At 37.5% G+C, this 25,778-nt stretch overlaps 1 protein-coding gene and 1 pseudogene across 11 annotated transcripts in view; one reads left to right on the top strand and one right to left on the bottom strand.

Moving 5' to 3' along the window:
• DENND6A (DENN domain containing 6A) overlaps window positions 1-2,554 on the top strand; it is a gene marked incomplete at its 5' end in the record, with an annotated part of 53,542 nt that extends 50,988 nt beyond the window's left edge. For 9 of the 10 annotated variants that reach the window (XM_082412258.1, XM_082412257.1, XM_082412255.1 and 6 more), the window contains one exon: window positions 302-2,554. In XM_082412258.1, coding sequence (XP_082268384.1) covers window positions 302-433 — 132 coding nt within the window. In that variant the 3' untranslated portion in view covers window positions 434-2,554. Of the gene's footprint in view, window positions 1-171 lie in introns of all 10 variants that reach the window. The other variant, XM_082412259.1, reaches the window with a different exon arrangement.
• On the bottom strand, window positions 980-25,644 carry LOC309637537 (ATP synthase F(0) complex subunit C2, mitochondrial pseudogene; annotated as a pseudogene). Its single transcript, XR_014268563.1, has 2 exons — window positions 25,436-25,644; window positions 980-21,683 (listed from the first exon to the last, which is right to left on the bottom strand). The product of XR_014268563.1 is annotated as an ATP synthase F(0) complex subunit C2, mitochondrial pseudogene (transcript).
• Between the last annotated feature and the right edge of the window lie 134 nt (window positions 25,645-25,778).

Genomic DNA, 25,778 nt, shown 5'->3' with positions numbered 1-25,778 from the left:
GCCATATATTTTTTTTAGTTATTTACATGGAGTCTAATGAGCTTTACAAAAAACATTGTGACTTACATTTAATACCACATGGTCTGTGTTGATATTATCTATTAATTTACAGTCTTTTTTCGAGCTCAGCAATTGTATTGTTAAAGTGGCATGTTCTTTGCTTTTTTATAGATTCTGTAAATTCTCGTCTCAGTCTGAAGTTTCCAAATCTTTGACCATTAAAACTGTTTATTTAGAGAATATACTGTATTAATACAGCCTCAAAAGGTAATTTAAATGCTTCCAAATGTTCCTTATATAGTTGCAGGCTGATCGAGAGCATTTACCTGTGAAACCTGACACTATGGAAAAGTTACGGAGACACATAGATGCAATTATTTTAGCATTGCCAGAGGACCTACAAGGCATACTGCTCAAAACGGGCATGACATGATATTTGCCAGGATTTTCCAGCCAAAAGGATTGTACACCATGAAGCATACTGACATTTCAACCAGACGCCCAAGATCTCTCGGAGCGGAAAATAACCGTGAATGCTAGCTACAGGGTTGAAAGACTATACTGTATAAACAGACCTTTTTAGTGCATTAGTTTTAAAGAAATGGATATCTGTGGTGGTTCCACTTTAATACTGAAACACCGAAAGTCATTTCTATATTTTTAATCATGTTCTAAAGTGCTCTTATGAGAGACCTGTGGGGCCATCAGTTTAAGTGATTCCAAACTGCAGTGCTGGCATTGCAGATATTTTTTTAAATTGGTGCTTCTCTGCCCAATCATGATAAAACTCAGGGGGATATAAAAATGACATTCACACTGGCTATCTTCTTAAGAAGAAGGAAAAGACTGAACTGTCGGACTGTAATTAGGAGTGATTAATGCTTTTGTAGTGCCTTCCGTTGTCCTACATGTTTCACAAAGCCCAGCTGCTAGTCTTGAAGCTTTTTCTTGATTATGATATGTACTTTTTTATAAGGCATTCTTTTGAGTAATCATTGCTTAAAAATATGTTTTTTGCCTCCCATTGTGTTCATTATTAGTGGCATTGGTTTTTTTTTTTCAATTGTCATATAGGTTTCATTTCATTATTTTCTATACCAGTTTCAAATTTAATCTCAGTTTCACCAAAGGGAAGAAGACATCTAGTATTAATTATGGAAGAGTTTATTTCCTCTTACCCTTTGCTAATTGGGCCCAAGTTAATTAGCTTGTCTGTTTTTCAAAGGCATTCTAATTATAAACCTCATAATCAGCTACGTTTTTACACTGAACTATTCTTATTTCAAAGGCATTTTTAAAACTTTTATGTGATGGTCATTTGAGCGATATAAGATTGATTTCTAGCATTATTTGTTTGGTAGGGTTTTTTCCCCCAAAATTAATATTTCTCAGAATACTTTCCCTACTGTTGTTTGACATGGAACTTTTGCCTCAATCACTGTTATAGCTAGTTTTTTGTCATTGTTGTTTTTGTTTGTTTCTGTTTTGTTTTGTTTACACTATACTACCTTGCCAAAAATAGAAGATTGTGGTTTGGTAGAATAAGGTTCTTTCGTTAGTGTTTGAATAGGAGTGTCCTGAAGAAGCCACTGTTTAAAATAGGCACACATGACATAGCACATATGTAAATAGCTGTGTCTTGAATTACCCTTTACATATCCAAATTTAGTTGTAGGTTGTAAAAGAAACGGCTTCAGGAGCTATCTCTTATTCTCTGTTAATGTAACTCTTAAGGGCACTCCTGACCTAAGAAAGGGTCCTTGGTGTTTGTAACTGTGGTCTTCTATCCAAATGTGCCCTTTTCTCATGGATACAAGTCTCTTGAAGCATACCTCAAAGTCATGGAGAGAATGTGGCATTTGAAAGAAATCATTTGCCTTGAATCACATGAGTTATTTTGTGAAACAACAGTTGTCCTCATGGAAAAGGGACAACTACTTTTATATGCTAAAGTATTTCATATCTTCCTGGGAAACCTTATTTAGGTATAAATGGTCATCTTATTATTTTTCAAAAAGGTGTATTTTAATAATCTAACAATTTATATGTAGTTTGTGACCAGAGTTTGAAAGTTGTTAGTGTCATATCAAGGATCTTTTAAATTATACCACTACAGGATGTATCATTTCAACTTTATTTTGCACAGCTAAAGAGAAGCAAAGGACGCCAATTAGCATAATAATGGTATCTTCATATTTACTGTACTTAACAAAAAACCTAACACATGTTGAAAACCATATCATACTTACTGGGTTTACCTATTAATTTCAAATTATGTTCTTGTAAAAATAACTTAAAATTGCATTGGGAACCTGAGAAAGACTGGTAACTTTAATTTTTTGTGTGATTTTCAGAGCTGTCTTTTTTTTTTTCCCGGAGGAGACATTAAGATCTAAAACCTGCCGTTTAATGTGTATCTTCACCAGCATCAGAAGGAATCACTGCTTTCAGGGTGTTATGTAATGCATAGTGCCTTCTGTTTTCAGTGAAAGGGGTTTTGAGAAGGCATTTATGGTCATTACTGAAAACCTAATTAAAGGCCTTGGATTTTAAAGCCCTTGGATATCTTGTATTATTTCTGAGTAAGACTGGAATGCTTGAAAAAATGCAGAGTAAATGAAACCTTTGCATTATGGGATTCCTTTTAGTTTCTAACTTATTTTTTTAATTTAAATGAAAACCTTCCTCTGTTTACTTCATTATGAACAGATGAATAGTCCATTTTATTAACAGACAGAATTAAGTGATTTCATATCCTTCCTGCCAGTGTCTTGATTTTTGTGAAATGTTCTGATGAAAAATTTTTAGCTTAATAATCTAGGTATTGTTAGATTCTCTGCTTGCTACCTTTTCTTTTCTAACCTTAAATCTCAAATTACTTTTATTTCTTCCTCTTCGTTTTTGAAAGTAGCTAGTATATAATACCATTCTTTAGATTTTAATTTATTTTTTAATAATAAAATATATTGGATGTTACTCCTTTTTGAAGTTACTGGGTAATATCCTTCAAAGTATACTGTAAAATATATTGGTACATTTAGAAGAGATGCCATTAAAATTTGTCCTTTGGTTTTCACTTGCCCATAACTTAACTTACTTGTTTTTATATACCTGAATTTTACTTTCTTCTTTTAGCATAACTTGGGGGAAAAATTTTAACTATTAACTTTCTAATATGAGTCCTTTAAAAACAGATAGTTGAAGAAGGCAAAAAGCTTCTCTAGTTATGGATGAATGTCATTTAAATAACAAAATATGTTAACTCATAATAATGACTAAATTATCACTAATAACTTGATATCCCTTCATATATTGAAGATACAGTACTTATATGCCATCTACAACTTGGTTGAATTATGGTATTTATTATTGTATCAATAGAAATTAGCATTTGTTAATAGAGCTCCGAGAATTTTCCTTGTTTGTTTGAAATAGATAAAGCATTTGATACAAGGTACAAAATCATGATTCCTAAAATATATCCCACATCTAACCAATTTTTAGAAAAGCAAGTTTAAGGTTGATGGTTAGTTAATGAAATAGGTTTATGACATTTATTTTGCAGTTATAACATTGCCTATCTCATGATGCACAAATGTTGAGAAAAAAAAGATGGCAGTAGAATTCTGCTATATCCTAGTCTCCAGTGTTATTTCTGGACTTTTGAACACCAGCCTTTCTCTGTTACCCATTACTTGAATACCACGCTATGCCTTTCTTCAAGTTAAGATTATTGTTGTCTAATTATCGTAGGTTTCATTCCATTTTACTAGTGTTAACACTAGGCTCGGGTTCTTCTGTTTAAATTTTTTTTTAAGTTTTATTATAGTTGATTTACAATGTTGTGTTAGTTTCTGCTGTACAGCAAAGTGAATCAGTTGTACATATACATATATCTGCTCTTTTTTAGATTGTTTTCCTATATAGGTCATTACAGAATATTGAGTAGAGCTCCCTGTGCTATACAGTAGGTTCTTATTAGTTACCTATTTTATATATAGTAGTGTGTATGTCAATCCCAATCTCCCAGTTTATCCCCCGCCCTTTTTCCCCCTTGGTAACCATAAGTTTGTTTTCTACATCTGTGACTCTATTTCTGTTTTGTAAATAAGTTCATTTGTACCATTTTTTAGATTCCACATATAAGTGATATCATACGATATTTGTCTTTCTCTGTCTGACTTCACTCAGTATGACAGTCTCTAGGTCCATTCATGTTGCTGCAAGTGACATTATTTCGTTCTTTTTTATGGATGAGCTATATTCCAGTAATCTTCCAAAGAAGGTATGTACCACATCTTCTTTATCCATTCATCCATCAATGGACATTTAGGTTGCTTCCATGTCCTGGCTATTGTAAATAGTGCTGCAGTGAACGTTGGAGTGCATGTATCTTTTTGAATTACGGTTTTCTCCGGATATGTGCCCAGGAGTAGGATTGCTGGATCATATGGTAGCTCTATTTTTATTTTTTTAAGGAACCTCCATACTGTTCTCCATAGTGGCTGTATCAATTTACATTCCCGCCAACAGTGCAAGAGGGTTCCCTTTTTCTCCACACCCTCTCCAGCATTTATTGTTTGTAGATTTTTTGAGGATGGCCATTCTGACTGGTGTGAGGTGATACCTCATTGTGGTTTTGATTTGCATTTCTCTAATGATTAGTGATGTTGAGCTTTCTTTCATGTGTTTGTTGGCAATCTGTATATCTTCTTTGGAGAAATGTCTATTTAGGTCTTCTGCCCATTTTTGGATTGGGTTGTTTGTTTTTCTGATATTGAGCTGCATGAGCTGCTTGTATATTTTGGAGATTAATCCTTTGTCAGTTACTTCATTTGCAAATATTTTCTCCCATTCTGAGGGTTGTCTTTTCATCTTGTTTATGGCTTCCTTTGCTGTGCAAAAGCTTTTAAGTTTCATTAGGTCCCATTTGTTTATTTTTGTTTTTATTTCCATTACTCTAAGAGGTGGATCAAAAAAGATCTTGCTGTGATTTATGTCAAAGAGTGTTTTTCCTATGTTTTCCTCAAAGAGTTTGATAGTGTCTGGCCTTACATTTAGGTCTTTAATCCATTTTGAGTTTATTTTTGTATATGGTAATAGAGAATGTTCTATTTCATTCTTTTACATGTAGTTGTCCAGTTTTCCCAGCACCACTTATTGAAGAGACTGTCTTTTCTCCATTGTATATTCTTGTCTCCTTTGTCATAGATTAGATGACCATAGGTGCGTCGGTTTTTCTGTTTATTTTTGCCTCCCCATTTTCGTTGTCATCATACTATTTCTGCTTAGCCATTAGAAAGCTAAACTTCATAAATCCTTTATTTATTTATTTTTTTATTATCCCTCATGTTTTTCCATATCCACCAGGATGAATACTTTGTAGTATAAATTGCTTCTATATTGAGATAATTTTGAAAAATAGTAACTTTATGTTCCCAAGTTATCATACTTGCTATTAAGTGAGTGGATATTTAGACTTCAGTAGGAAGCTATAAAAATGATTGATTTTGATCAAACGAAATGGGTAAATATTTTTACAGCCAAAGGCTCTGGTGATAGAATCCAGAAATTTGTGTTTTTAAAAAACAGCGTTACTGAGGTGTAATTGACATACAATAAACTGAACACAAAGTGTACAGTTTGATAAGTTTGGACATTTGAATACACCCATAGAGCCATCAGCACAGTCAAGATAGGAACATGTCTTGTCACCCCCCAAAATCTTCTTATGTTACTTTGCACTCCATCCTGCCTCCCCTTTCCAAACAGCCACTGATCTGTGTTCTGTCACTGTAGATTAGTTTGTATTTTCTAGGTTTTACACACAGTATGTACTTCTTTTTTTGATCTGGCTTTTTTCTTTTCTTTTTTAACATCTTAACATAGTATTTATTTGTCTTCCCTCTGTCGAACCCTGAGGCAACCACTTTCCCCAGGCTGCCTGGGGATGTGTAGGAAAAGGAACATACAGGGCCAATTAGACACGGTAGAAAGAACTATGGGAGTTAGAGAGGGCTCCTTAACATGGCAAAGAGAATGGAAAAGACTACCATCAGGGAAAAGAGTCCCATGGCCTCCAAGAGGGCAAAGCGCAGAATGGCATAGGAGGAGAGCTGTTGCGTCAGAGGAGAGTTCCTGGCATAACCAAGGATGAGGCTCCCAAACACAGTGCCAATCCCAGCCACCCCAACTGTGGCAGCCCCAGCCCCAGTGAACGTGGCTGCTGTGTCAGTGTCCCTTAAATGGCACTGGTTTGGAAGCTATGCCTAGGGAAAGGGGACGTCAAGAACCCTGAGGCTGCCAAGCTGCTGAGGCTCTCATCTGTCAGCTTCTGCAGTTGTTTCATCACTACTGCAGACAGTGGTCGGCCCAGCAGCTCAGAGGTACTCCTCACCAGGGAGGGGAGTAAGGGGCTGTGGCAGGAAAGTGGCTCCCAGTGCAGAGAGTGATCTGACTTGTTTCACTCAGCATGATGATTTTGAGATTCGTTCATACTGCATGTTTAAATAGTTGATTCTTTTTATTGCCCAGTGGTGTTCCATTATATGGCTATAACACAAATTTCTTATCCAATCACCTGTTGATGGACGTTTGGGTCATTTTTAGTTTTTGTCTATTACAAATCTGCTATGAACACTCATGTACAAGTCTTTGTATGGACATATATATCCTTTTATCTTGGGTAAATACTAGGAGTGATAGTGCGTGTGATAGCTGAATCATATGGTAGGTGAATGTTTCACTTTTTAAGAAATTGCCAAACTGTTTTTCAGAGTGGTTGTACTAATTTGTTTCCACCAACTGTGTATGAGAGTTTAAGTTTCTGCACATCCTACTCAACACTTGGTATGTGCAGCCTTTTTTTTTTTTTGCCATGCCGTGTAGTTTGCAGGATCTTAATTCCCCGACCAGGGATCAAACCTGTGCCCCCTGCAGTGGAAGCATGGAGCCCTAACCACTGGACCACCAGAGAATTCCTTGCCCAGCCTTTTTAAATTTAGCCATTCTAATATGCTTGTATTGTTGTCTCACTGGGATTGTAAGTTGCATTTCCCAAATGACCTGTTATGTTGAACATCTTTCCATGTGCTTTCCGTTAGTCATCTGTATATGTTCTTTGGTAAACTGTCTGTTAAAATCTTTGCTCTTTTTAAAGACTGAGTTGTTTAAATTCTACTGGTTGAATTTTGAGAGTTCTCTATATATTCTTTTTTCTTTTTTTAAATAAATTTATTTATTTTTTGGCTGCATTGGGTCTTCGTTGCTGTGTGCAGGCTTTCTCTAGTTGCGGTGAGCGGGGGCTACTCTTCGTTGCAGTGCGTGGGCTTCTCATTGCAGTGGTTTCTCCTGTTGTGGAGCACGGGCTCTAGGCGCACAGGCTTCAGTAGTTGTGGCACATGGGCTCAGTAGTTGTGGCTCAAGGGCTCTAGAGTGCAGGCTCAGTAGTTGTGGCGCACGGGCTTAGTTGCTCCACAACATGTGGGATCTTCCCAGACCAGAGTTCGAACCCGTGTCCCCTGCATTGGCAGGCAGATTCTTAACCACTGCACCACCAGGGAAGCTCTCTATATATTCTTGATGCAAATTCTTTTTCAGATATACGGTCTACAAAATTTTTCTCCAAAATTAATGCCTTTTTTCATTTTCATGAAACAGGTCTTTTGAAGAAGCAGAAATTTATGAATTTCTACACAAATTACTGCTGGTGATTGGGATTGTAAATTGGGGGAGAAGTGACATCTTAATATTGTCTCTGATCTATGAACAAAATACATCTCTCCATTTATTTATGTCTTCTCTAATTTCTTAGCAGTATTTTATAGTTTTCAAGGTACATATCTTTCACATCTTCTGTCAGATGTACCCATATTCCTATCATATGTTTGATATTGTTGTAAATGGTATCACTTTATAAAATTCAGTTTTCAATTTTCATTAAAAAGTCCAGTTCAAAATTCTAATATATAGTTGATTTTTGTATATTGATGTTGTATCCCACTACCTTACTAAACTCATTTATTAGATCTAGTAACTTTATTTTGGCATATTCCATCATATTTTTTTACATAGAAGATCATGCCATCTATGAATAAAGACTGTTTTACTTCTCCTTTCCAATATGGATGACTTTTGTTTATTTTTCTTGCCTGATTTCACTGGCTGGCACCTCCAATGGAATGTTGAATAACATATATGAGACTAGACATCTGTCTTATTCCTGATCTTAAAGGAAAGCATTCAGACTTTTATCATTAGGTCTGATATTAGCTGTAGGTTTTTTGTAGACGTCCTTTATCAAGTTTATGAAGTCCTCTTCTATTCCTAGTTTGCTGAGTTTTTATCAGGAATGGACTCTGGATTTTGTTAAATGCTTTTTCTTTTTCTTTTTTTTTTAAAATTAATTAATTTATTTATTTTTGGCTGTGTTGGGTCTTTGTTTCTGTGCACGGGCTTTCTCTAGTTGCGGTGAGCGGGGGCCACTCTTCATCGCGGTGCACGGGCCTCTCACTGTCGCGGCCTCTCGTTGCGGAGCACAGGCTCCAGACGCGCAGGCTCAGTAGTTGTGGCTCACGGGCTTTGTTGCTCTGCAGCATGTGGATCTTCCCAGACCAGGGCTTGAACCCGTGTCCCCTGCATTGGCAGGCAGACTCTCAACAACTGCGCCACCAGGGAAGCCCTTAAATGCTTTTTCTGAATCTATCAAGATGATTATATGGTTTTGTTTTGTTTTCATTTTGTGAATATGATTGCTTTGTTAACACTGATCAACTTTTGAATGTTAAACCAACTGTATTCCTGGGATTAAACCCCACTTAGCCTTGATATGTTATCCTTCTAATATAGTTTTGGATTTGATTTGCTAAATTTTTGTTTAGAATTTTTGCATCTGTGTTCGTGAGCAGTGTTGGGTTGTAGTCTTTTTGTAATGACTGTCTGGTTTTGGTATCAGGCCTCATGGAGTGAGTTGGAAGACTTTGTGTCACAATGGTGTTATTTCTTCCTTAAATGATGGTTGGTGGGAAGGTGTTTACATTTTCAACTTTTAAAAAGATACAAGGCTGTTAAGGTTATCTATTTCTTCTTGAGTGAGCTTTGGTATTTTGTGTTTTTCAAGAACTGTGTCCGTTTCCTCTAAGTGGTGGCATTTAAGGGAATAAAATTGTTCATAATATTCCCTTGTTATTCTTTTATTATCTGTAGAAACTATAGTGATGTAACTTTTCTCATTCCTGATACTGGAGGTTTATGAATTTTATTCATCTTCTTAAAGAACCAGATTTTGGTTATATTGATTTTCTGTTTTTCTGTTTTCCATTTCATTGATTCTTACTTTTGTCTTTCCTTTCTTCTGCTTACTTTGGTTTTAATTTGGTCTTCTTTTTTTTTTTTTGTTTCTCAAGGTAGATAGAAGCTGAGGTCATTGATCTGAAACCTTTTCTCTTCTCTAATACAGGTTTTTAGTGCTATACAATTTCACCTAAGTACTGCTTTAGTGGCATCCCATAAATTCTGATATGTTCTATATTTATGTTCATTCAGTTCAAAATACCTTATAATTTCCTTTAGGATTTCTTTGATCCATGGGTTATTTAGAAGTGTTATTTCCTTTTTAAATATTTATAGATTTTCTAAAAATCTTTTTGTTCTTGATTTCAAATTTCATTTAATGTGGTCTGAGAACATACTTGGTATGATCTGAGTCCTTTTAAATTTTTAAGATTCATTTTATGGTCCAGAATATGGTTTATCTTTGTAAATGTTCTGGGTACACTTAAGAACAATGTGTATTTTGCTGTTGTTGGGTAGAGTGTTATATAAATGTCAGTTAGGTCAAGTTTGTTGATAGTGTTGTTCACGTCCTTGCTGATTTTCTGCCTTCTTGTTCTGTCAGTTATTAAGAGAGGGCTATTGAAATCTCTTGACCATAATTGTAGATTTGTGTATACTTTGCTCAGAAATCTAGTCTGATATTAATAGAATTCCAGGTTTCTTATGACTACTGTTAGCATGATATATCTTTTCCATACTTTTACCTACTTGTATTTTTACATTTGAAATACTTTTGTAGGGTCTTCCCTGGTGGTCCAGGGAGTAAGACTCTGCACTCCCAATGCAGAGGGCCCAGGTTCGATCCCTGGTCAGGGAACTAGATCCCGCATACATGCCACAACTAAGAGTTCGCATGCCACAACTAAGAAGTCCACATGCTGCAACTAAGAGTCCGCATGCCGCAACTAAGAAGTCCACATGGGGGCTTCCCTGGTGGCACAGTGGTTGGGAATCTGCCCGCCAATGCAGGGGACACGGGTTCGAGCCCTGGTCCAGGAGGATCCCACATGCCGTGGAGCACCTAAGCCCATGTGCCACAACTACTGAGCCTGCACTCTAGAGCCCACAAGCCACAACTACTGAGCCCGCATGCCACAACTACTGAAGCCTACATGCCTAGAGCCCGTGCTCTGCAACAGGAGAGACCACCACAATAAGAAGCCCACGCAGCGCAACGAAGAGTAGCCCCCGCTCACTGCAACTAGAGAAAGCCTGCACGCAGCAATGAAGGCCCAATGCAACCAAAAAGAAAAAAATAAAATAAATTTATAAAAAAATAAAAATTAAAAAAAAGAAGCCTTCATGCCTCAACTAAGGAGTCTGCTTGCCACAACTAAGACCCAGTGCAGCCAAAATAAATAAATAAATAAATATTTTTTACAAAGAGCCAGCTCTTCAACAAAATAAAATAAAATACTTTTGTAGGTAACATAGTTCTTGCTTTTTTTTTTTTTTTTATGGCCACACTAAACGCCTTGTGGGGTCTTATAGTTCCCTGACCAGGGATCAAACCTGGGCCCACTGCAGTGAAAGTGTCAAGTCCTAAACACAAGACTGCCAGGGAATCCCCTAGTTCTTGCTTTTTTATCCAATTTCACAAAATTTGCCTTTTAATTGGTATATCATTTACACTTACTGTGATTATTGCTATGGTTACAAAAAAAAATTTGAATCTGTTATCTTGCTATTTGTTTTCTGTTTGTATTATCTGCTCTTGTTCCCCTTTTCCTTTTTTTCTGACTTCTTTTGAATTAATGGAATATTTATGATCTCGTTTTATCTCCTTTGTGGGATTATTAAGTATAACTCTTTTATTATTTTAGTGTAGTTGCTTTAAGATTTACAGCACACATTTGTAACTTATCAGTTCCCCCTCAAGTGATATTATGCCACTTGATGTATAGAATATTAGAATAGTGTACTTCTGTTTGGCTCCTTCCAGCCTTTGTAATATTACTGTTCATGGATTTTACTTTTACATAAGTTATAAATACCACAATACATTATTGTTAGTTTTGTTTAAATAGTTCATTATTTTTTTTTAAGTTTTAAATAGTAAGAAAACAAATTCTTACATGTATACTCTTATACTTAACCTTTTCTGGTGCTCTTTATTCCTTTGTGTAGCTCTTTATGGTATCATTATCCTTCTGCCTGAAGAACTTCCTTTAACGTTTTTGTAGTGCAGATTTGCTGTTGATGAATTCTTTCAACTTTTGTATGTCTGGAAATATCTTTATTTTACCTTCTTTTTAAATGATGTTTTTTGCTGCATATAGATTTCTAAGCTGTTCTTTTTTCCTTCTAGTATTTTAAAATGCTGCTCCACTGTCTTCCTGCTTGCATTATTTCCAGTGAGAAATATGTCATCTTTATCTTTGTTCCTATGTAGCTGATAAGTCTCTTTTTCTCTTGCTACTTTTAAGATTTTCTCTTTGTCACTGGTTTTGAGTTATTTGATAATGATAGGCTTTGATGTAGTTTTTTTTTTTAATTTTTATTTTTGGCTGTGTTGGGTCTTCGTTTCTGTGTGAGGGCTTTCTCTAGTTGTGGCGAGCGGGGGCCACTCTTCATCGCATTGCGTGGGCCTCTCACTATTGTGGCCTCTCTTGTTTCGGAGCACAGGCTCCAGACACGCAGGCTCAGTAGTTGTGGCTCACGGGCCCAGTTGCTCTGCGGCATGTGGGATCTTCCCAGACCAGGGCTTGAACCTGTGTCCTCTGCATTGGCAGGCAGATTCTCAACCACTGCGCCACCAGGGAAGCCCATGATGTAGTTTTATTCAGGTTTCTTGTACGGGGTCAGTTGAGCTTCTTGAATATGTGGTTTTATAGTTGTAATCAAATTTGGAAAACTTGGTCATTATTTCTTCAAGTATTTTTTCTGACCCCCTTCCCTTCTTTCAGGGACATCAGTTATTCTCGTATTAGGCTGCTTGACGTTGTCCTACAGCTCACTGATGCTTTTCATGTTTTTGTTTTACTCCTCTATGTGTATTTCATTTTGGATACTTTTGTATTGCTCTGCCTTTAAGTTAGTCTTCTCTTTTGTATTGTCTAATCTGCTGTTAACTATCTAGTGTATTTTTCATCTCAGACATGGTAGGTTTTATTTCTAGAAGCTTGATTTATGTCTTTCTTTTGTCTTTCATGTCTGTACTTTTTTTTTTTTAATTTATTTATGTTTGGCTGCATTGGGTCTTCGTTGCTGTGCGCAAGCTTTCTCTAGTTGCGGTGAGCGGGGACTACTCTTCGTTGTGGTGTGCGGGCTTCTCATTGCGGTGGCTTCTCTTGTTGCAGAGCACGGGCTCTAGGCGCGCGGGCTTCAGTAGTTGTGGCTCGTGGGCTCTAGAGTGCAGGCTCAGTACTTGTGGCACACAGGCTTAGTTGCTCCGCGACATGTGGGATCTTCCCGGACCAGGGCTCGAACCCGTGTCCCCTGCACTGGGAGACGGATTCTTAACCACTGCACCACCAGGGAAGTCCTGTACTTATTTAAGATAACGTCTCTGTCAGTTCTGAGTTCATTTTGATGGACTACCTCATTATTATGGGTCACATGTTCCTGCTTCTTTGTATACTCAATAATCTTAGGTTAGGGACTTCCCCGGTGGTCCAGTGGTAAAGAATCTGCCTTCCAATGCAGGGGACGCAGGTTCAGTCCCTGGTCAGGAAACTAAGATCCCACATGCCACAGGGCAACTAAGCCCTCATGCGCCACAACTACTGAGCTCACGTGCCTCAACAAGAGAGCCTGCATGCTGCAAACTACAGAGCCCACGCACTCTGGAGCCCACATGCTGCAACTAGAGAGAAATCCACGTGCTGCAACGAAAAGCTCCCACGTGCCTCAACGAAGATCCTGAGTGCTGCAGCTAAGACCTGATGCAGCCAAAAAAATAAAGAAAATAAATAATAAAATAAAATAAATAAATATTAAAAAAATAATAATCTTAGGTTAGATGCCAGAATTTTACCTTGTTAGACGTTGGATATTTTTGTATTCTTAAAAATTTCTTGAGCTTTGTTCTAGGGTGCAGTTAAGCTATTTGCAAACAATTTGGTCCTTTTAGGTGTTTTATGACTTGTTAGATAGGTTTGAAGTAGTGCTCAATATAGAACTAATTATTCTTCACTACTGAGGGGAGACCTTCTTGAGTATCCTACTCACTAACCCATGAATTATGAGTTTTTTCAGTCTTGCTGATGGGAACAGGCACTGTTCTCTTTAATCCTTTGATGAGTCTTTGGCTTTTCGGTCGTTTCCGCACATGCATGTACTTAACGGTACTCTGCTGAATATTCTAGGGGAATCTTCTGTAGATCTCTTTCTATACAAGGTATTTTTCTTTCTTTGCTCTCTCCTGCCTGGCATTCTGCCCTAAAGTTTGGTTTTCTCAGACTTTCAGCTCAAGGAGTTCACCAGCCTACCCCTCTGTTCCTCTTTCTGTGCTATGGCCTGGAAACACTCTCAAGGCAGTAAGCAGGGGCAGTCTCAGATTCAAGCCTTACTGCATTTGTTTTGTCTTTCAGGAATCATTGTTTTTCATTGCCTGGTGTCCAGGGTCTTGAAAACCATTGTTTAATAAATTTTGTCTGTTTTTTTAAAAATTATTTTAGGTGAGGGGGTAAATCTGGTCTTTGTTACTTTATCTTGAGTAGAAGTGAGAGTCCCAGCAATCTGGTTTTAACAATCCCTCTAAGGAATCCTGATGCATGTTAAAATTTGAGAACCATACAGATATTTGAATTTAATGTTAGATGATTGTTTCACTATCAACCATCATTTACCGTGAAGACATGAGTCAGTAAATCTAATTTTTGGAGGAAAATTTTTATTTAGTAAATTCATTTCTGTTTTGTAGCATGGGAGATATGTGAGTAATTATGAGACATTTGAAATATTTATACAGTCAGGATAGATGGAGATTTGGGTAAGGGGAAGAAGGTTTTCTGAAATAAAAAATGATGTTGATGTTGTTATGGTACATAGCAGTCTTAGACATTTCAGCTTCATGCTACCTAATAATTTCTTTAACCATTGTTAAACAAAAGGTCATTTCTGGGAGGAGCTGGAACAGCAATTAAGTCCTGGTTTGCTGTAGTGGGTAAGGGGAAGCAAATGACTCCATTTTGGGTCTGCTTCTTCTTTAACGATTCCTCCCTTCTGATCAAACTCTCAGCATAAATGAGATGTGATAAAAAAATTAAGGCATTAGTGCCACTCTCAGCTGCCATAGGTCACTCTCTGCATCCATACGTCATGACATTTTTCCTTAAGCCCTGTGACATTCACAGGTCATGGTTCATAATCCTTAAATTGGTTACTCTCTTTGCTTCTTTTCTGTTGTTCTAGTCTTAGGGTGATCATTTGCATGGTGGTTAGTGGCTGCAAACACGCATTTAAAGCTTTTGAGAGGATACAAAGCACCAGGGGGATTACTATGATTATAATAAGCGGGATAATTTCCAGTGTTTGGAGTGGACTTTGAAGCTATGGTCTCCAAGACCCAAACCAATCAAAGACCCCATTCAGAGTCATCTTCTTAAGCCAAGTGGCTTGCTTAATATGTAACTGAATTTCAACCCCCCCAGAAAGTCCAAGGATCTTTGCTGGGAGGCTGTTGCTTAGCAGTGGATCCTGCTGTACTTTCAAGAGTTAAGGAAAGGTTCCTGTTCATAGCCTCATTTGTATTTATTCCTAACCAGGGAAGTAGGGACCTGCCAAGGGAAGCAAATCCTGAATCATAAATGCCTCCTGGTAGGCCCTTTCGAGGACAGTTAGGGTCACAGTTAGGTAACTTAGGAAGCATTGCCCAGCTGTGCACCAGCCATCTAGGCATTCATATGCCCAAGGAGAATGATAACCACCAAAAAATAAATCCTGTCCACTAAGGTGGCATTGTTAATCGATTCATCTGCAAGAATTGTTGCATTTGCCCATTTAAGGCCGGGGTCGGTTAGATTTTTTTCCTAGCTTGCAATAAAAAGTTGTTCTAAATTCTAGAGATTACCTTCCTTAGCAATGGCCTGGAACATATGGCTGATGACATTATCTTTCCAAGTCAGTGCCAGAATAAAGGAAAGAGAAGAAAAGATTTTGTGTTTAGCTGAAATGGGAAGTCTTGACCTGGTGTCTTGGATGGAAGCAGTCTACATCGATGTCCACTACTTCTCATCCTTGTCAACTTGATTTGGAGGTCTCCAGTGTTTGTACAGGACCAGATGTCAGTTGGAGCCTCCTTTAGCTATGATATATGTATACAAGGCTTATTGCCTTCTAGTTTTGCAGCAGTGCAAGTGGCCAGAAGCACTTGGTAAGTTTCCTTCCAGTGGGGCTTGAGGGTGTTTTTTTTCTGATAATGCCTCCAGAATATCCAGTCACCAGGCTCCAGACTCTGACCAACAAGGTTTCCCTAAATTGGAATATGGGAAAGCTTCTTTAACCTGTTGGTAATAGGCTTGAAAATAAGATATTAAAGACTTACAGTAGCTGATCATACTAGCATGGGACTACAGAGGATCAGCAGAAGGTTGTATACCAATAGACATTGGTCTGCCCATGATTATCTCATGTGGAGTGAGTTTATGTTTCCCAAAAGTGGTATTATGAACAGTCAGCAAGACCACAGGCAATACCTTAGGCCAGGGGAGTCCAGTATAGAGGTGTGACAACAGCACTAAAATCTAATATCTACAAAGGTAAAAACTTAATTTTTCTCTCTATAATTACTCCCATTTTTTTTTACTATAGATAATCACAGTAAAACTAAATTTGTTTGTATTAAACTTGGCCTGATTATTTATATACATGCAGCAAGAACAGTGATTGGCCATATAAGTATTTCTGTAAGATTGCTTTGCTAGAACCTTGTAAGCAAAATAACAGCTTGATTTTTCCATACAGTTCCTTGAAGCTGTCTGGTCATATGAGGCTATGTACGTTTCTCTCAAACATTACATTCCAGTGAAAGCCTTGGTAATTGTGTCCTTTTACAAGGAGAACAGGTTCTTTTTCTTTATTTCTTTCTTTTTTTTTTTTTTTTGATTTCCTTTGCTATTCAATAAAACAAAAGCTGTTATTTTCCTCCTTCTTCCATAGATTCCATGAATTCTAACATGGAGCCATAAAAGCAGTAGATTTTAGAAAATGTACTTCATAACATTACCTATGTTGACAGGATACAATCCAGAATGGTAATCTCCAACTCCAGATTTTATTGTCCTATCACAGGTCCCCCTTGTTAATGCAAAGTCCGTTATTCATATCCCAATTAGAAGTAATGACAAAGAACAGAAGGCAAAAGATGAAAAGAATACTTCACATGTGACGATATAACAACCTTTGTATACTTAACAAATTTATGTCAACTATTTACTAGCAAGGAAAATGGAAAAAGGCTCTTCTGGCCAACAAAATGTAATTTTTCTTATAGGAAAGGTGAAATATATATAATGGGTAAGATATCCAGAACCTCCCACAGGAAGCCAGTTGGAAAAGTCCAACAAATGTCAGAGTGTCATTTTTCAATGGCCCCTTACTTAGAAAACAGTTTTTTAATTATATAAAAATTGAAGCTACTTGCATATTCAAAGTACACTTCAATTTACCCATGGATCCAGCAAACTTCATAATGGAAAGACAAAAATGTTATTAACTGATTTAATGAAAAAACATGACCTATTAAACTTATGTACTAAGGCTAAAAGTACTTACAGAATCATCTCAGTTCAGTGTACATTGGTAAAAGTAACAAGCAGAATCCATGCTCCACAGAATTACTTTATGAATGAGGGATTGATTAAAAAATATATATATTTGTAACTGATAACTTTCATTCATATTGTGAATTTTCAGAAGCATTATATGTGAATTAATTTACATCAGGCTTTCCAGTATTACTTGTATTCGTGGGATTTCTCTCCAGTGGGAGTTTACATATGACTTTGATGGTATTTGTTGAAATTGAAAAATTTCCCATGTTTTTCACATTTATATCGTTTCTTCCTGGTGTTCATTCTCACGTGATTTTGTAAGGATTTGGGCAAATTGAAGGCTTTCTCACTTTGCTTACATTCAAGAGATTTCTCTCCATTCTGAGTTCTTTCATGGCTTCAAAATGTACTGCAGTAACTGAAGGCTTTCCCAAATTCCTTGCATTCATAGGGTTTCTCTCCAGTATGAGTTCTCTCATTTATCTTAATTGGAACAATTGAAGGCTTTACCCATTGTTCCATTCATAGGGTTTCTCCCCAATGTGACTCTTTTCATGTCTTTGAATAGACTGGTATTAACTGAAGGCTTTTCCACATTGCTTACATTCACAGAGTGTTCTTCCAGGGTGAGTCCTTTCATAGGAATAGATTTGTGGTAACTGAAGGCTCTCCCACATTCCTTACATTTATATGACTGCTCTCTGTAGTCCTCATATTCATATGGTTTGGGTGCAGTGTGAGAAGGAGAACAGATTCTTATTGAACTTATGCAGATAAATATATTGTCATGAAAATAAGAATATTCACTGAGAGATTCTGAATTCTGGAGGGACCAGGTAGGGAGAAAAGTAAATGTTTCATCTTCGTTCACAAAGGTATACTTTACCAAACTGTCATTAAGTCCTAGATAGCTTCAGAGAAAAGGTTTCCTTAAATCTGGAAATCCTAAATGTTAGAGCATCCTCCTGAGTTTATGCAGTCCCATGTAATTAATACTTGCTCTGCTTGAAACCAGTATTTCCATTAGTTCTCTTGACCTTACCCGATGATTGAGGGTGATATAGGGACAGTGGTAATTCCAAGAAGTTTGTCAGTTTTTCATTAAGGCTCATATGATTTGCCCAATGAAGTGGGTACCTTGATCAGTGGAGATTGTGAAAGGTCTACCCAAAGTGGGAAACCCACTGTCAAACAATTTCCTTGCCACTGTGAGGGCATCAAGCCTTATGGCAGAGGAAGGCTTCAACCCATCTGAAAAACATGCATACAATAACAAAAACGTATTGATAACCCATATTAAGTGGTAGTTGAATGAAGTCCAGCTGCAGGTGTTCAAAGGGTCCAGAGGGAAGAGATGAGGCCTGCGCAGAAGGAATGCAAAAAACGAAAACTGGGGTTTGCCAGAGAGCCTGGAAGAACCAAGTGGCTGTCTTGGGTTTCCTATAGCCATGACTGTTTAAATTACAGCCATTGTTTACCCATCTTAATTTCTCTGTTTCTGGAACAGACCTTTGCCATGTTGGAAGGATATCAGAATGGCAAAGGTCTGGCAATGAGGGGTCTTTTTTTTTTTTTTTTTTCCCAGAAGTAGAATAGACGTCATCCACAGGTACCACAATCTTTACGGATTCTGTTGCTACTGCCTTTGCATAAAAGCTAGGGCATTTCCCTGATATTCAAGTTCAGTCCTTTTCGTGTGAGCCTCAATTTTGATGACAGACAACATTATGCCAGGACATATCAGACTTCCAGGAATTTCATACAATTTCTGGAACACTTATTAACACATATCTATACAGACACAACATAAAGAAGGCTTAATGTTACTTATTTGACAATGCTTCCCATGTAATTTAACATATCAAATAAGCCTAAATTAGTTTAACATCTCCCTTTTTATGAGGTGAGAGAATAAATTCTTTGAGATATTTCAGGGGCCCCCTGAGAAATCCCAAAGTTAACTAGAGATCAAAAGGACTTCATATAGCATTTGATTTGGGTAAGCTATCAAAGAAGATCAAAAGTTTGGACACTTGACTAAATAGGATCACAGATCATGAAACAATACTTAATTATCTATTTGGCCAAAATGATAAAAAAAAACACTGTCCTTTTAACAGATGAAAGGAAATCAAGTTTTAGTTTTACGTTAAGTACACTACTAATTTTAAAACGTAATTTAAAAACCCTTATAATTCAGTTTTATCCAGCTTGATTACACAAGGCAAAATTCTCTCTCACTGTCTTCTGAAATAACCAGAAGTTCTAGTTTAGACAAAATTACTCTCATTTCCTTCAACAAATTTGCATCTTTATTCCTCAAACCTCTTCTTAACCAAAAACACATCATGCTGTCCTTACATACAGAGCTGTCTCCTCTACTACTTCCAGTAGTCTTAATTATAATACATGCATTAATTATAACTTTTAACCCTTGGAAACTTTTATTTCTACAAGCATGTTCTCCTTTTTCTTTAGTTTCTCTATAGTAGGAAGCCAAAAGTAGATGAACCTATATTTAGCAATTAATGTATCAGTATTTTATCCCATTTGGAAATGATCCAGATATTCAATAAACCCTATTATTTAATTTAACTTGCAAAATCTTTAAAGTTTCAAGTAACCAGAGAGATCTGGGAAATTTTTTTTAAGTACACATAAAATATAATTATTGCTAAAGAGTTCACCTAAAAACGGTTTATCTTATATCTGTTACTTGCTCCTAACAATCATACTTTGATTACTTTCCTGCTGACACATATTTTAAAAGAGGCAACATGAGCCTACCTGACCAGTTAACCCAGGTAAAATAAAAAATTGTATACTTGATGCTGATAATTCTAGAAACATGCCTGTTTTTACACCAGTGAACTTAAACTAGCTTTAATTTATCTTAGATCACACAAAGTTGAAAAACATCTGGGTTAGTTTCTATATTTCTGAGTTTTAGAATACCCAATCCTTAATTTATATATATATATGCACTTGTTTGTTTTTAAGCCAATCAAATAGAGCACTTTACAAATTTTTTTATAAGCGTTTCTTTTTTTTACAGTTTAAAAAAAATTTATTTTATTTATTTTTTTGGCTGTTTTGGGTCTTTGTTGCTGCTTGTGGGTTTTCTCTAGTTGCAGCGAGCTTATTACTCTTCGTTGCAGTGCGCGGGCTTCTCTTTGCGGTGGCTTCTCTTGTTGCAGCACACGGGCTCTAGGCGCGTGGGCCCAGTAGTTGTGGTGCCCAGGCTCTAGGGTGCACAGGCTTCAGTGGTTGTGGCTCGAGGGCTCAGAACTTGTGGCTCCCGGGCCCTAGAGTGCGGGCTCAGTAGTTGTGGTGCACGGGCTCGGTTGCTCTGCAGCATGTGGGATCTTCCTAGGCCAGGGATCGAACCCTTGTCCCCCCCATTGGCAGGCGGATTCTTAACCACTGAGCCACCAGGGAAGTCCCTACAAATTAATTTTGATAATATCATCCAGAGGTGGAGAATATCACACATTTACAACGTGTATAAATATAAATGCACAGAGACACAGAGACCTTATAGTTACTAGTATTTGTGTAAAAGTCACAAAAGTTTTTTTTTTTTAATGATTTTTACCCCTTTTGATAAGAATTACCTCCCTGATGTTTGCATCTCCAAGAATGGCTTTTAGGTCCTAGACAGAATGGGGGTATAAAATCTATATCACAAAGGCACAAAGTATCCAAGTTTTTTACAAGATGGATTTTTGGGGTGTATCTGCAGGACAGTTCTGTTTCTAATGTCACAATGTCTACAAGTATTTTAAGATGAATGGGGAGGTTTTAGGATTAACAAAAAGGACTGACACACCGATTCACCTATTGTTTGAATGTCTCTTTCCTTTTGAGTATATTTAGCTTAGGAGAGAAGGCCTAAAAAAATTCCTAGGAGGCCCTGAATATCAGCTTCTCCCATTTGGCCAAATTTCTTTTTTTTTTTTTTAATTTATTTATTTTGTTTATTTATTTTTGGCTGTGTTGGGTCTTTGTTGCTGGGCGCGGGCTTTCTCTAGTTGCGGTGAGCGGGGGCTATTCTTCATTGCAGTGTGCGGGCTTCTCATTGCGGTGGCTTCTCTCGTTGTGGAGCACGGGCTCTGGGCACGCAGGCTTCAGCAGTTGCAGCACGTGGGCTCAGTAGTTGTGGCTCACGGGCTCTAGAGAGCACAGGCTCAGTAGTTGTGGCGCACGGGCTTAGCCACTCCACGGCGTGTGGGATCTTCCCGGACCAGGGATCGAACCCGTGTCCCCTGCCTTGGCAGGCGGATTCTCAACCACTGCGCCACCAGGGAAGCCCTGGCCAAATTTCGAATCCTAAAGTTATCAAATCCTTTCAAATATATTGTCAGGTTTCATCCAGGACAAACAATAAATATTTCTGGTGGTATTCAATAACCACATCAATTTTAATTTTTGTTTCCCCTTGGCTGTTTAAGGAAATACATAGCAGTTTGCCAGAAAATCCCTCAGAGAGTCATCAACTCTGGGGGGGACCCATATGAGGCCATTTAAGTTGATGCTGAAGAATTTACATAGGGTTTTTGAGGATAGTTTTTTCCAGTGTCCCAGTTGATTGAAATTGAGACATCATTTTGGGGGCCAATGTTTTGATGAGGAAGCCTAGGAGGGTATAATGGGTTAGACCTAGTTATTGTTTTAGATACCTTTTGTACCTGATTTTTCATTAGCCTTTTACGACAAGTATTTCAAAGAGGCTATCTGGGAATTTCAAAATCTTTTGGAGGCTTCTTCACACTAATTAAAATAGGTATTCCATTCTGTTTGTTCCATATGGGAACCCTTGCTTTTAAGTATACTTAAAAGAGAAAAAAAAAAAAAAAAGGCAGTAGTACCATGGTTAAGGGCGTTGACATGAGAGGAAATGGGTTCTTATCCCAGTTCTTACTAGCTGTGATACCTTGGGCAGGTTACTTAACCTCTCTGACTCTGATTATCCTTATCTTTACAATGGAGACATTTCAGTGGGCCATTATCCTGTTTTGTAACCTCCATTAGCTTCTTGATGTGTAGCAAATCTTAAAGGGAAATCTGAAAAATCTATTCCTGACATCTTCATCTGATTTTTTGGTTTAGGTTTTAGAGGCTAGTGATGGAGATCAGGATTCTTTCCATCTGTTTTGCTTAGCTAAGCAGAACATATGGATTATATTTTGGAAGAAGTTATGAGGAAGGGAACCCATTTCATTCGTCTCAAGAAATTTAGAAAATCAATTTAAGAAGACCCTTAGATCAGGTGAACATTGTTTTAAGGAATTCTATAAAAACTCAAAGCAGACATACAAACTTAAAGGATACAAGAATGTTTTATCTAGCAAGCTTCCAAAATGCAATTTTAAGTTATTCAACTGCTAAGCAACTCTTTACATGTATTTCCAGTGAAAAGGAAATTTTCTTCTCAAAAAGGGAGATATAGTCTATAATTCCGTTTAAGTCAAATTCTGGGAAAATATGTGGATCTCTCAGGTAATTGCATAGACTTTCAGTTATTACAAAATCAAATAGCATTTTGTTGCACACCAGAAATTAATAAGTTGCTTTTAAAGAGTTTAAAAATCTGAGTGCAAAAATCAGTTGCTTACCCTTTGCATTTCCCTGTTCTTCAAATGTTGTATATTTAATTGAAATTTAATTTCACCTTGCTTAAGAATGTTATTATTGGAACATTTGGAAATTTAAAAAAAAGTGGGGGGGCAGAATAAACCCACTGTAATCTGTGAAGTGGCTTTACCTTATCCACCTGAGTAAAGAAGGTTTTGGTTTTGATTGCTCAGGGTCACTCCTGAGAAATGACAGTTTCTGAAGGGTAGTTCTACCAAACGTAGTTTTACTCAGTAGGCCTTCAACAATATAAAGCTTACTCTTTTTGAAACTTCACAGGTTTTTATCTTATTCAACCCCATCCTGTAGAATGCACCAGCTGGAATAAGCAACTACAGAATCGCCTAGGATAGCACTATTAGGAAAAGAAATTAAATCTTTATCCTGGCAATGGGTCTAATAACTGTCTTCATTTATTACTGTCATAAATTCATAAAATTGCAGCAAAGCAAAAGCAAAATTGGAATGTCTGGACTAGTGACCAGTGAGGAAAAGAAACAAAGGAGTATTTAAATATTTGTTTTGGGAATTCCCTGGCCATCCAGTGGTTAGGACTCCACGCTTTCACTGCCGAGGGCATGGATTCAATCCCTGGTCAGGGAACTAAGATCCCACAAGCTGCATGGCCAAAAAAATATATTTATTTTAAATGATGTTTCCAGTTTTCTCCATTACAGTGCTGTAATGAACACTGAACATCTTACAAGTATCAACGTAGGAAACTTGAGGGAAATTTTGGTACCATAAATTATTGAAAGTGGAATTTTGATCAAAGAAATTCATGTTTTACAATTTGATAGATCAGTTAAATAAGTTATCTTACATGCATACAATGAAATGCAACCCTTAAAAAGAATGAGTTAAATCTGTAAGTGCTGATATTTTAACATGGCCACAGTATATTAGTAAATTGAAAAAGGAGTTGCTTAGCAGTATAAAATCCCATTAATATTTATATAGGGATGTTAATATTTCAGAGAGTAAAATCTGGAAGAATAAATGTCAAACAGTGGTGAACTTAGTCATTGAATTAAAAGATTATTTTTTAAATTACATAAGTGCATGAATAAATTCATCTTGTAAAAATAAATTAATACAGATTCACAGACACTTGTACTCAAATGTTTAAACAGTTTTATTCATAAAAGTCCAAAACTTCAAACAACCCAAATGGGCCATCAATTGATGAATGGATAAAGAAACTGTAGTATATCCATACAATGGAATATTACTCAGCAATAAAAAACAAAGTATTGGTACATGCTATAACATGGATGAATCTCAAAATCATTCTGCTAGGAGAAAGAGGCCACACACAGAAGACTGACTACATACTGTAGTATTCTATTTACATGAAATTTTGGAAAGGGCAAGTCTATAGTGACAGCACATCAGTGGTTGGCCAGCAGCTTGAAGTGAGGGAAGAGAACGACTACAAAGGAGTATAAGAGAACTTTTGGGGGTAATATAAATGATTAATATCATGATTATGGTGTTGACTACACTACTGTATACATTTGTTAAAATTCATAGAATTGTACACTTAGAATTGGTGAATTTTGTTGCATGTAAATGATATCTCAATAAAGCGGATTTTTAAAAGTATAGATAAAGCTCTTTTGACTACCGCCCCCAAACTAGGTTCCCTCACTCTGGGGAAGGTGCCCTCCTCGCCCCACACAGGTTAGATAGGTAACCAGTAACTATCATTACTGCAGATTCTACTTGAAAGTTATTGTTCTGCATTCACACACACACACACACACACACACACACACACACCCCACCCCGGGTGAAATCTACATTTTTATATTCCTTCACGGTACTTACTCATTATTTGGCGTTTTTTCAGTAACTGTATCTCGGAGATGTTTTCATTAGAATTTATAGTTCTACATCCCTTTAACTCCTGAGAGTATTCTCAGGAACAGTAACGGATACACCATAGTTTATTCAGCTATCCCTCTATCATTCAACCGTGTGTGAGTTTCGCGGTGTGCCAAGCCCAGCGAACACAACGTAATATAAAAACGGGCTAGAGGCCGGCCTTCTAGAGTTTTCAGACAAGTGGGAGAGGGGAAGAGGGTTGTCAATAGTAATATTAAATGTGAAATCATAACTGTGAAGAGCAGTTATGATTTTTTTGAGCCTGAGTAATTTAGTTAGGAGGTCAAGAATGTATTTTCCCAGGGAGTTAAACTCTAAACAGATCTGAAAGGTGGGTGAGCATGACTTAACCAGCATAAGGGTGTTGGTCGGGGGTGCTGCTAATCCTAAACTGCACCAACAGTATGGAGGAAGTATGTAGGAGGCGAAGATTGTGGGGAACTTACGGATATACGTGTAGATATGTGTATTTTAAACAAGATGTATACCTTATTTTGTAGTCAGGAAAACACTAAGATTGTAAATATTTTTTAAGTGAGGAGGCTTTCCACTTTCTTAACATCGGGAATAAATCTTCCATGCTTCTTCTGGGAGAGAATACAAGAAAAGCCTTCCCCGTTGGCTTCTCTTAAAAAGCTTCAATAGTCCACGAAAATGTCTCGGAGTTCTCTTGTTTTGACAAAAGATTAGGGATCTTCAGTATGACCTGGCGTGGGGGCGGAGGTGTTTAGGCCTAGCTTCATATTGGGTTGCTACAGCCTCTTCCCCTGCACGTCGGCTTTTAACAAGTTATTTCTTGGGAAAGCAGGGCCCGTTTTCCCCCCTCCATTAGAGCAAGTGTGTGGTCCCGTGCGTGAACCGCGTACCTTCATAGAGCAGGAAATCCCCAACGCGCGTTCCCTTGAAGAGGACGCGCGCAAAGAGCGGAAAGAACAGAGGTTCACTACCTAACCCATAATGCACAGCCCGCCTTTCCGGAAGCAAGGAATACAACCGCCAGGATGCATTTCTCTGCGCAGAAACGTCCCTCCTTGAGTCTGATTGGACGTGACGAAGCGAGGCAGTGTGGGACTGTGTCCATCGCCCTTTACACAGGGGCTAACTGGCCTCTCCCAGCTCCAGGAGCCACGTCCGGGGGGTGACGCCGGCCAGCGGCGCACGTCAGCGAAGATGGCCAATTCCCCTGGTGCGCAGGCGCAGTGGTTCAGG

Source organism: Balaenoptera physalus (genome assembly GCF_965194825.1).
Source record: "Balaenoptera physalus genome assembly, chromosome: 11".
NCBI lineage: Eukaryota > Metazoa > Chordata > Mammalia > Artiodactyla > Balaenopteridae > Balaenoptera > Balaenoptera physalus.
The sequence above is the reverse complement of the archived record's forward strand: the minus strand, read 5'-3'. Positions and strand labels throughout refer to the sequence as shown.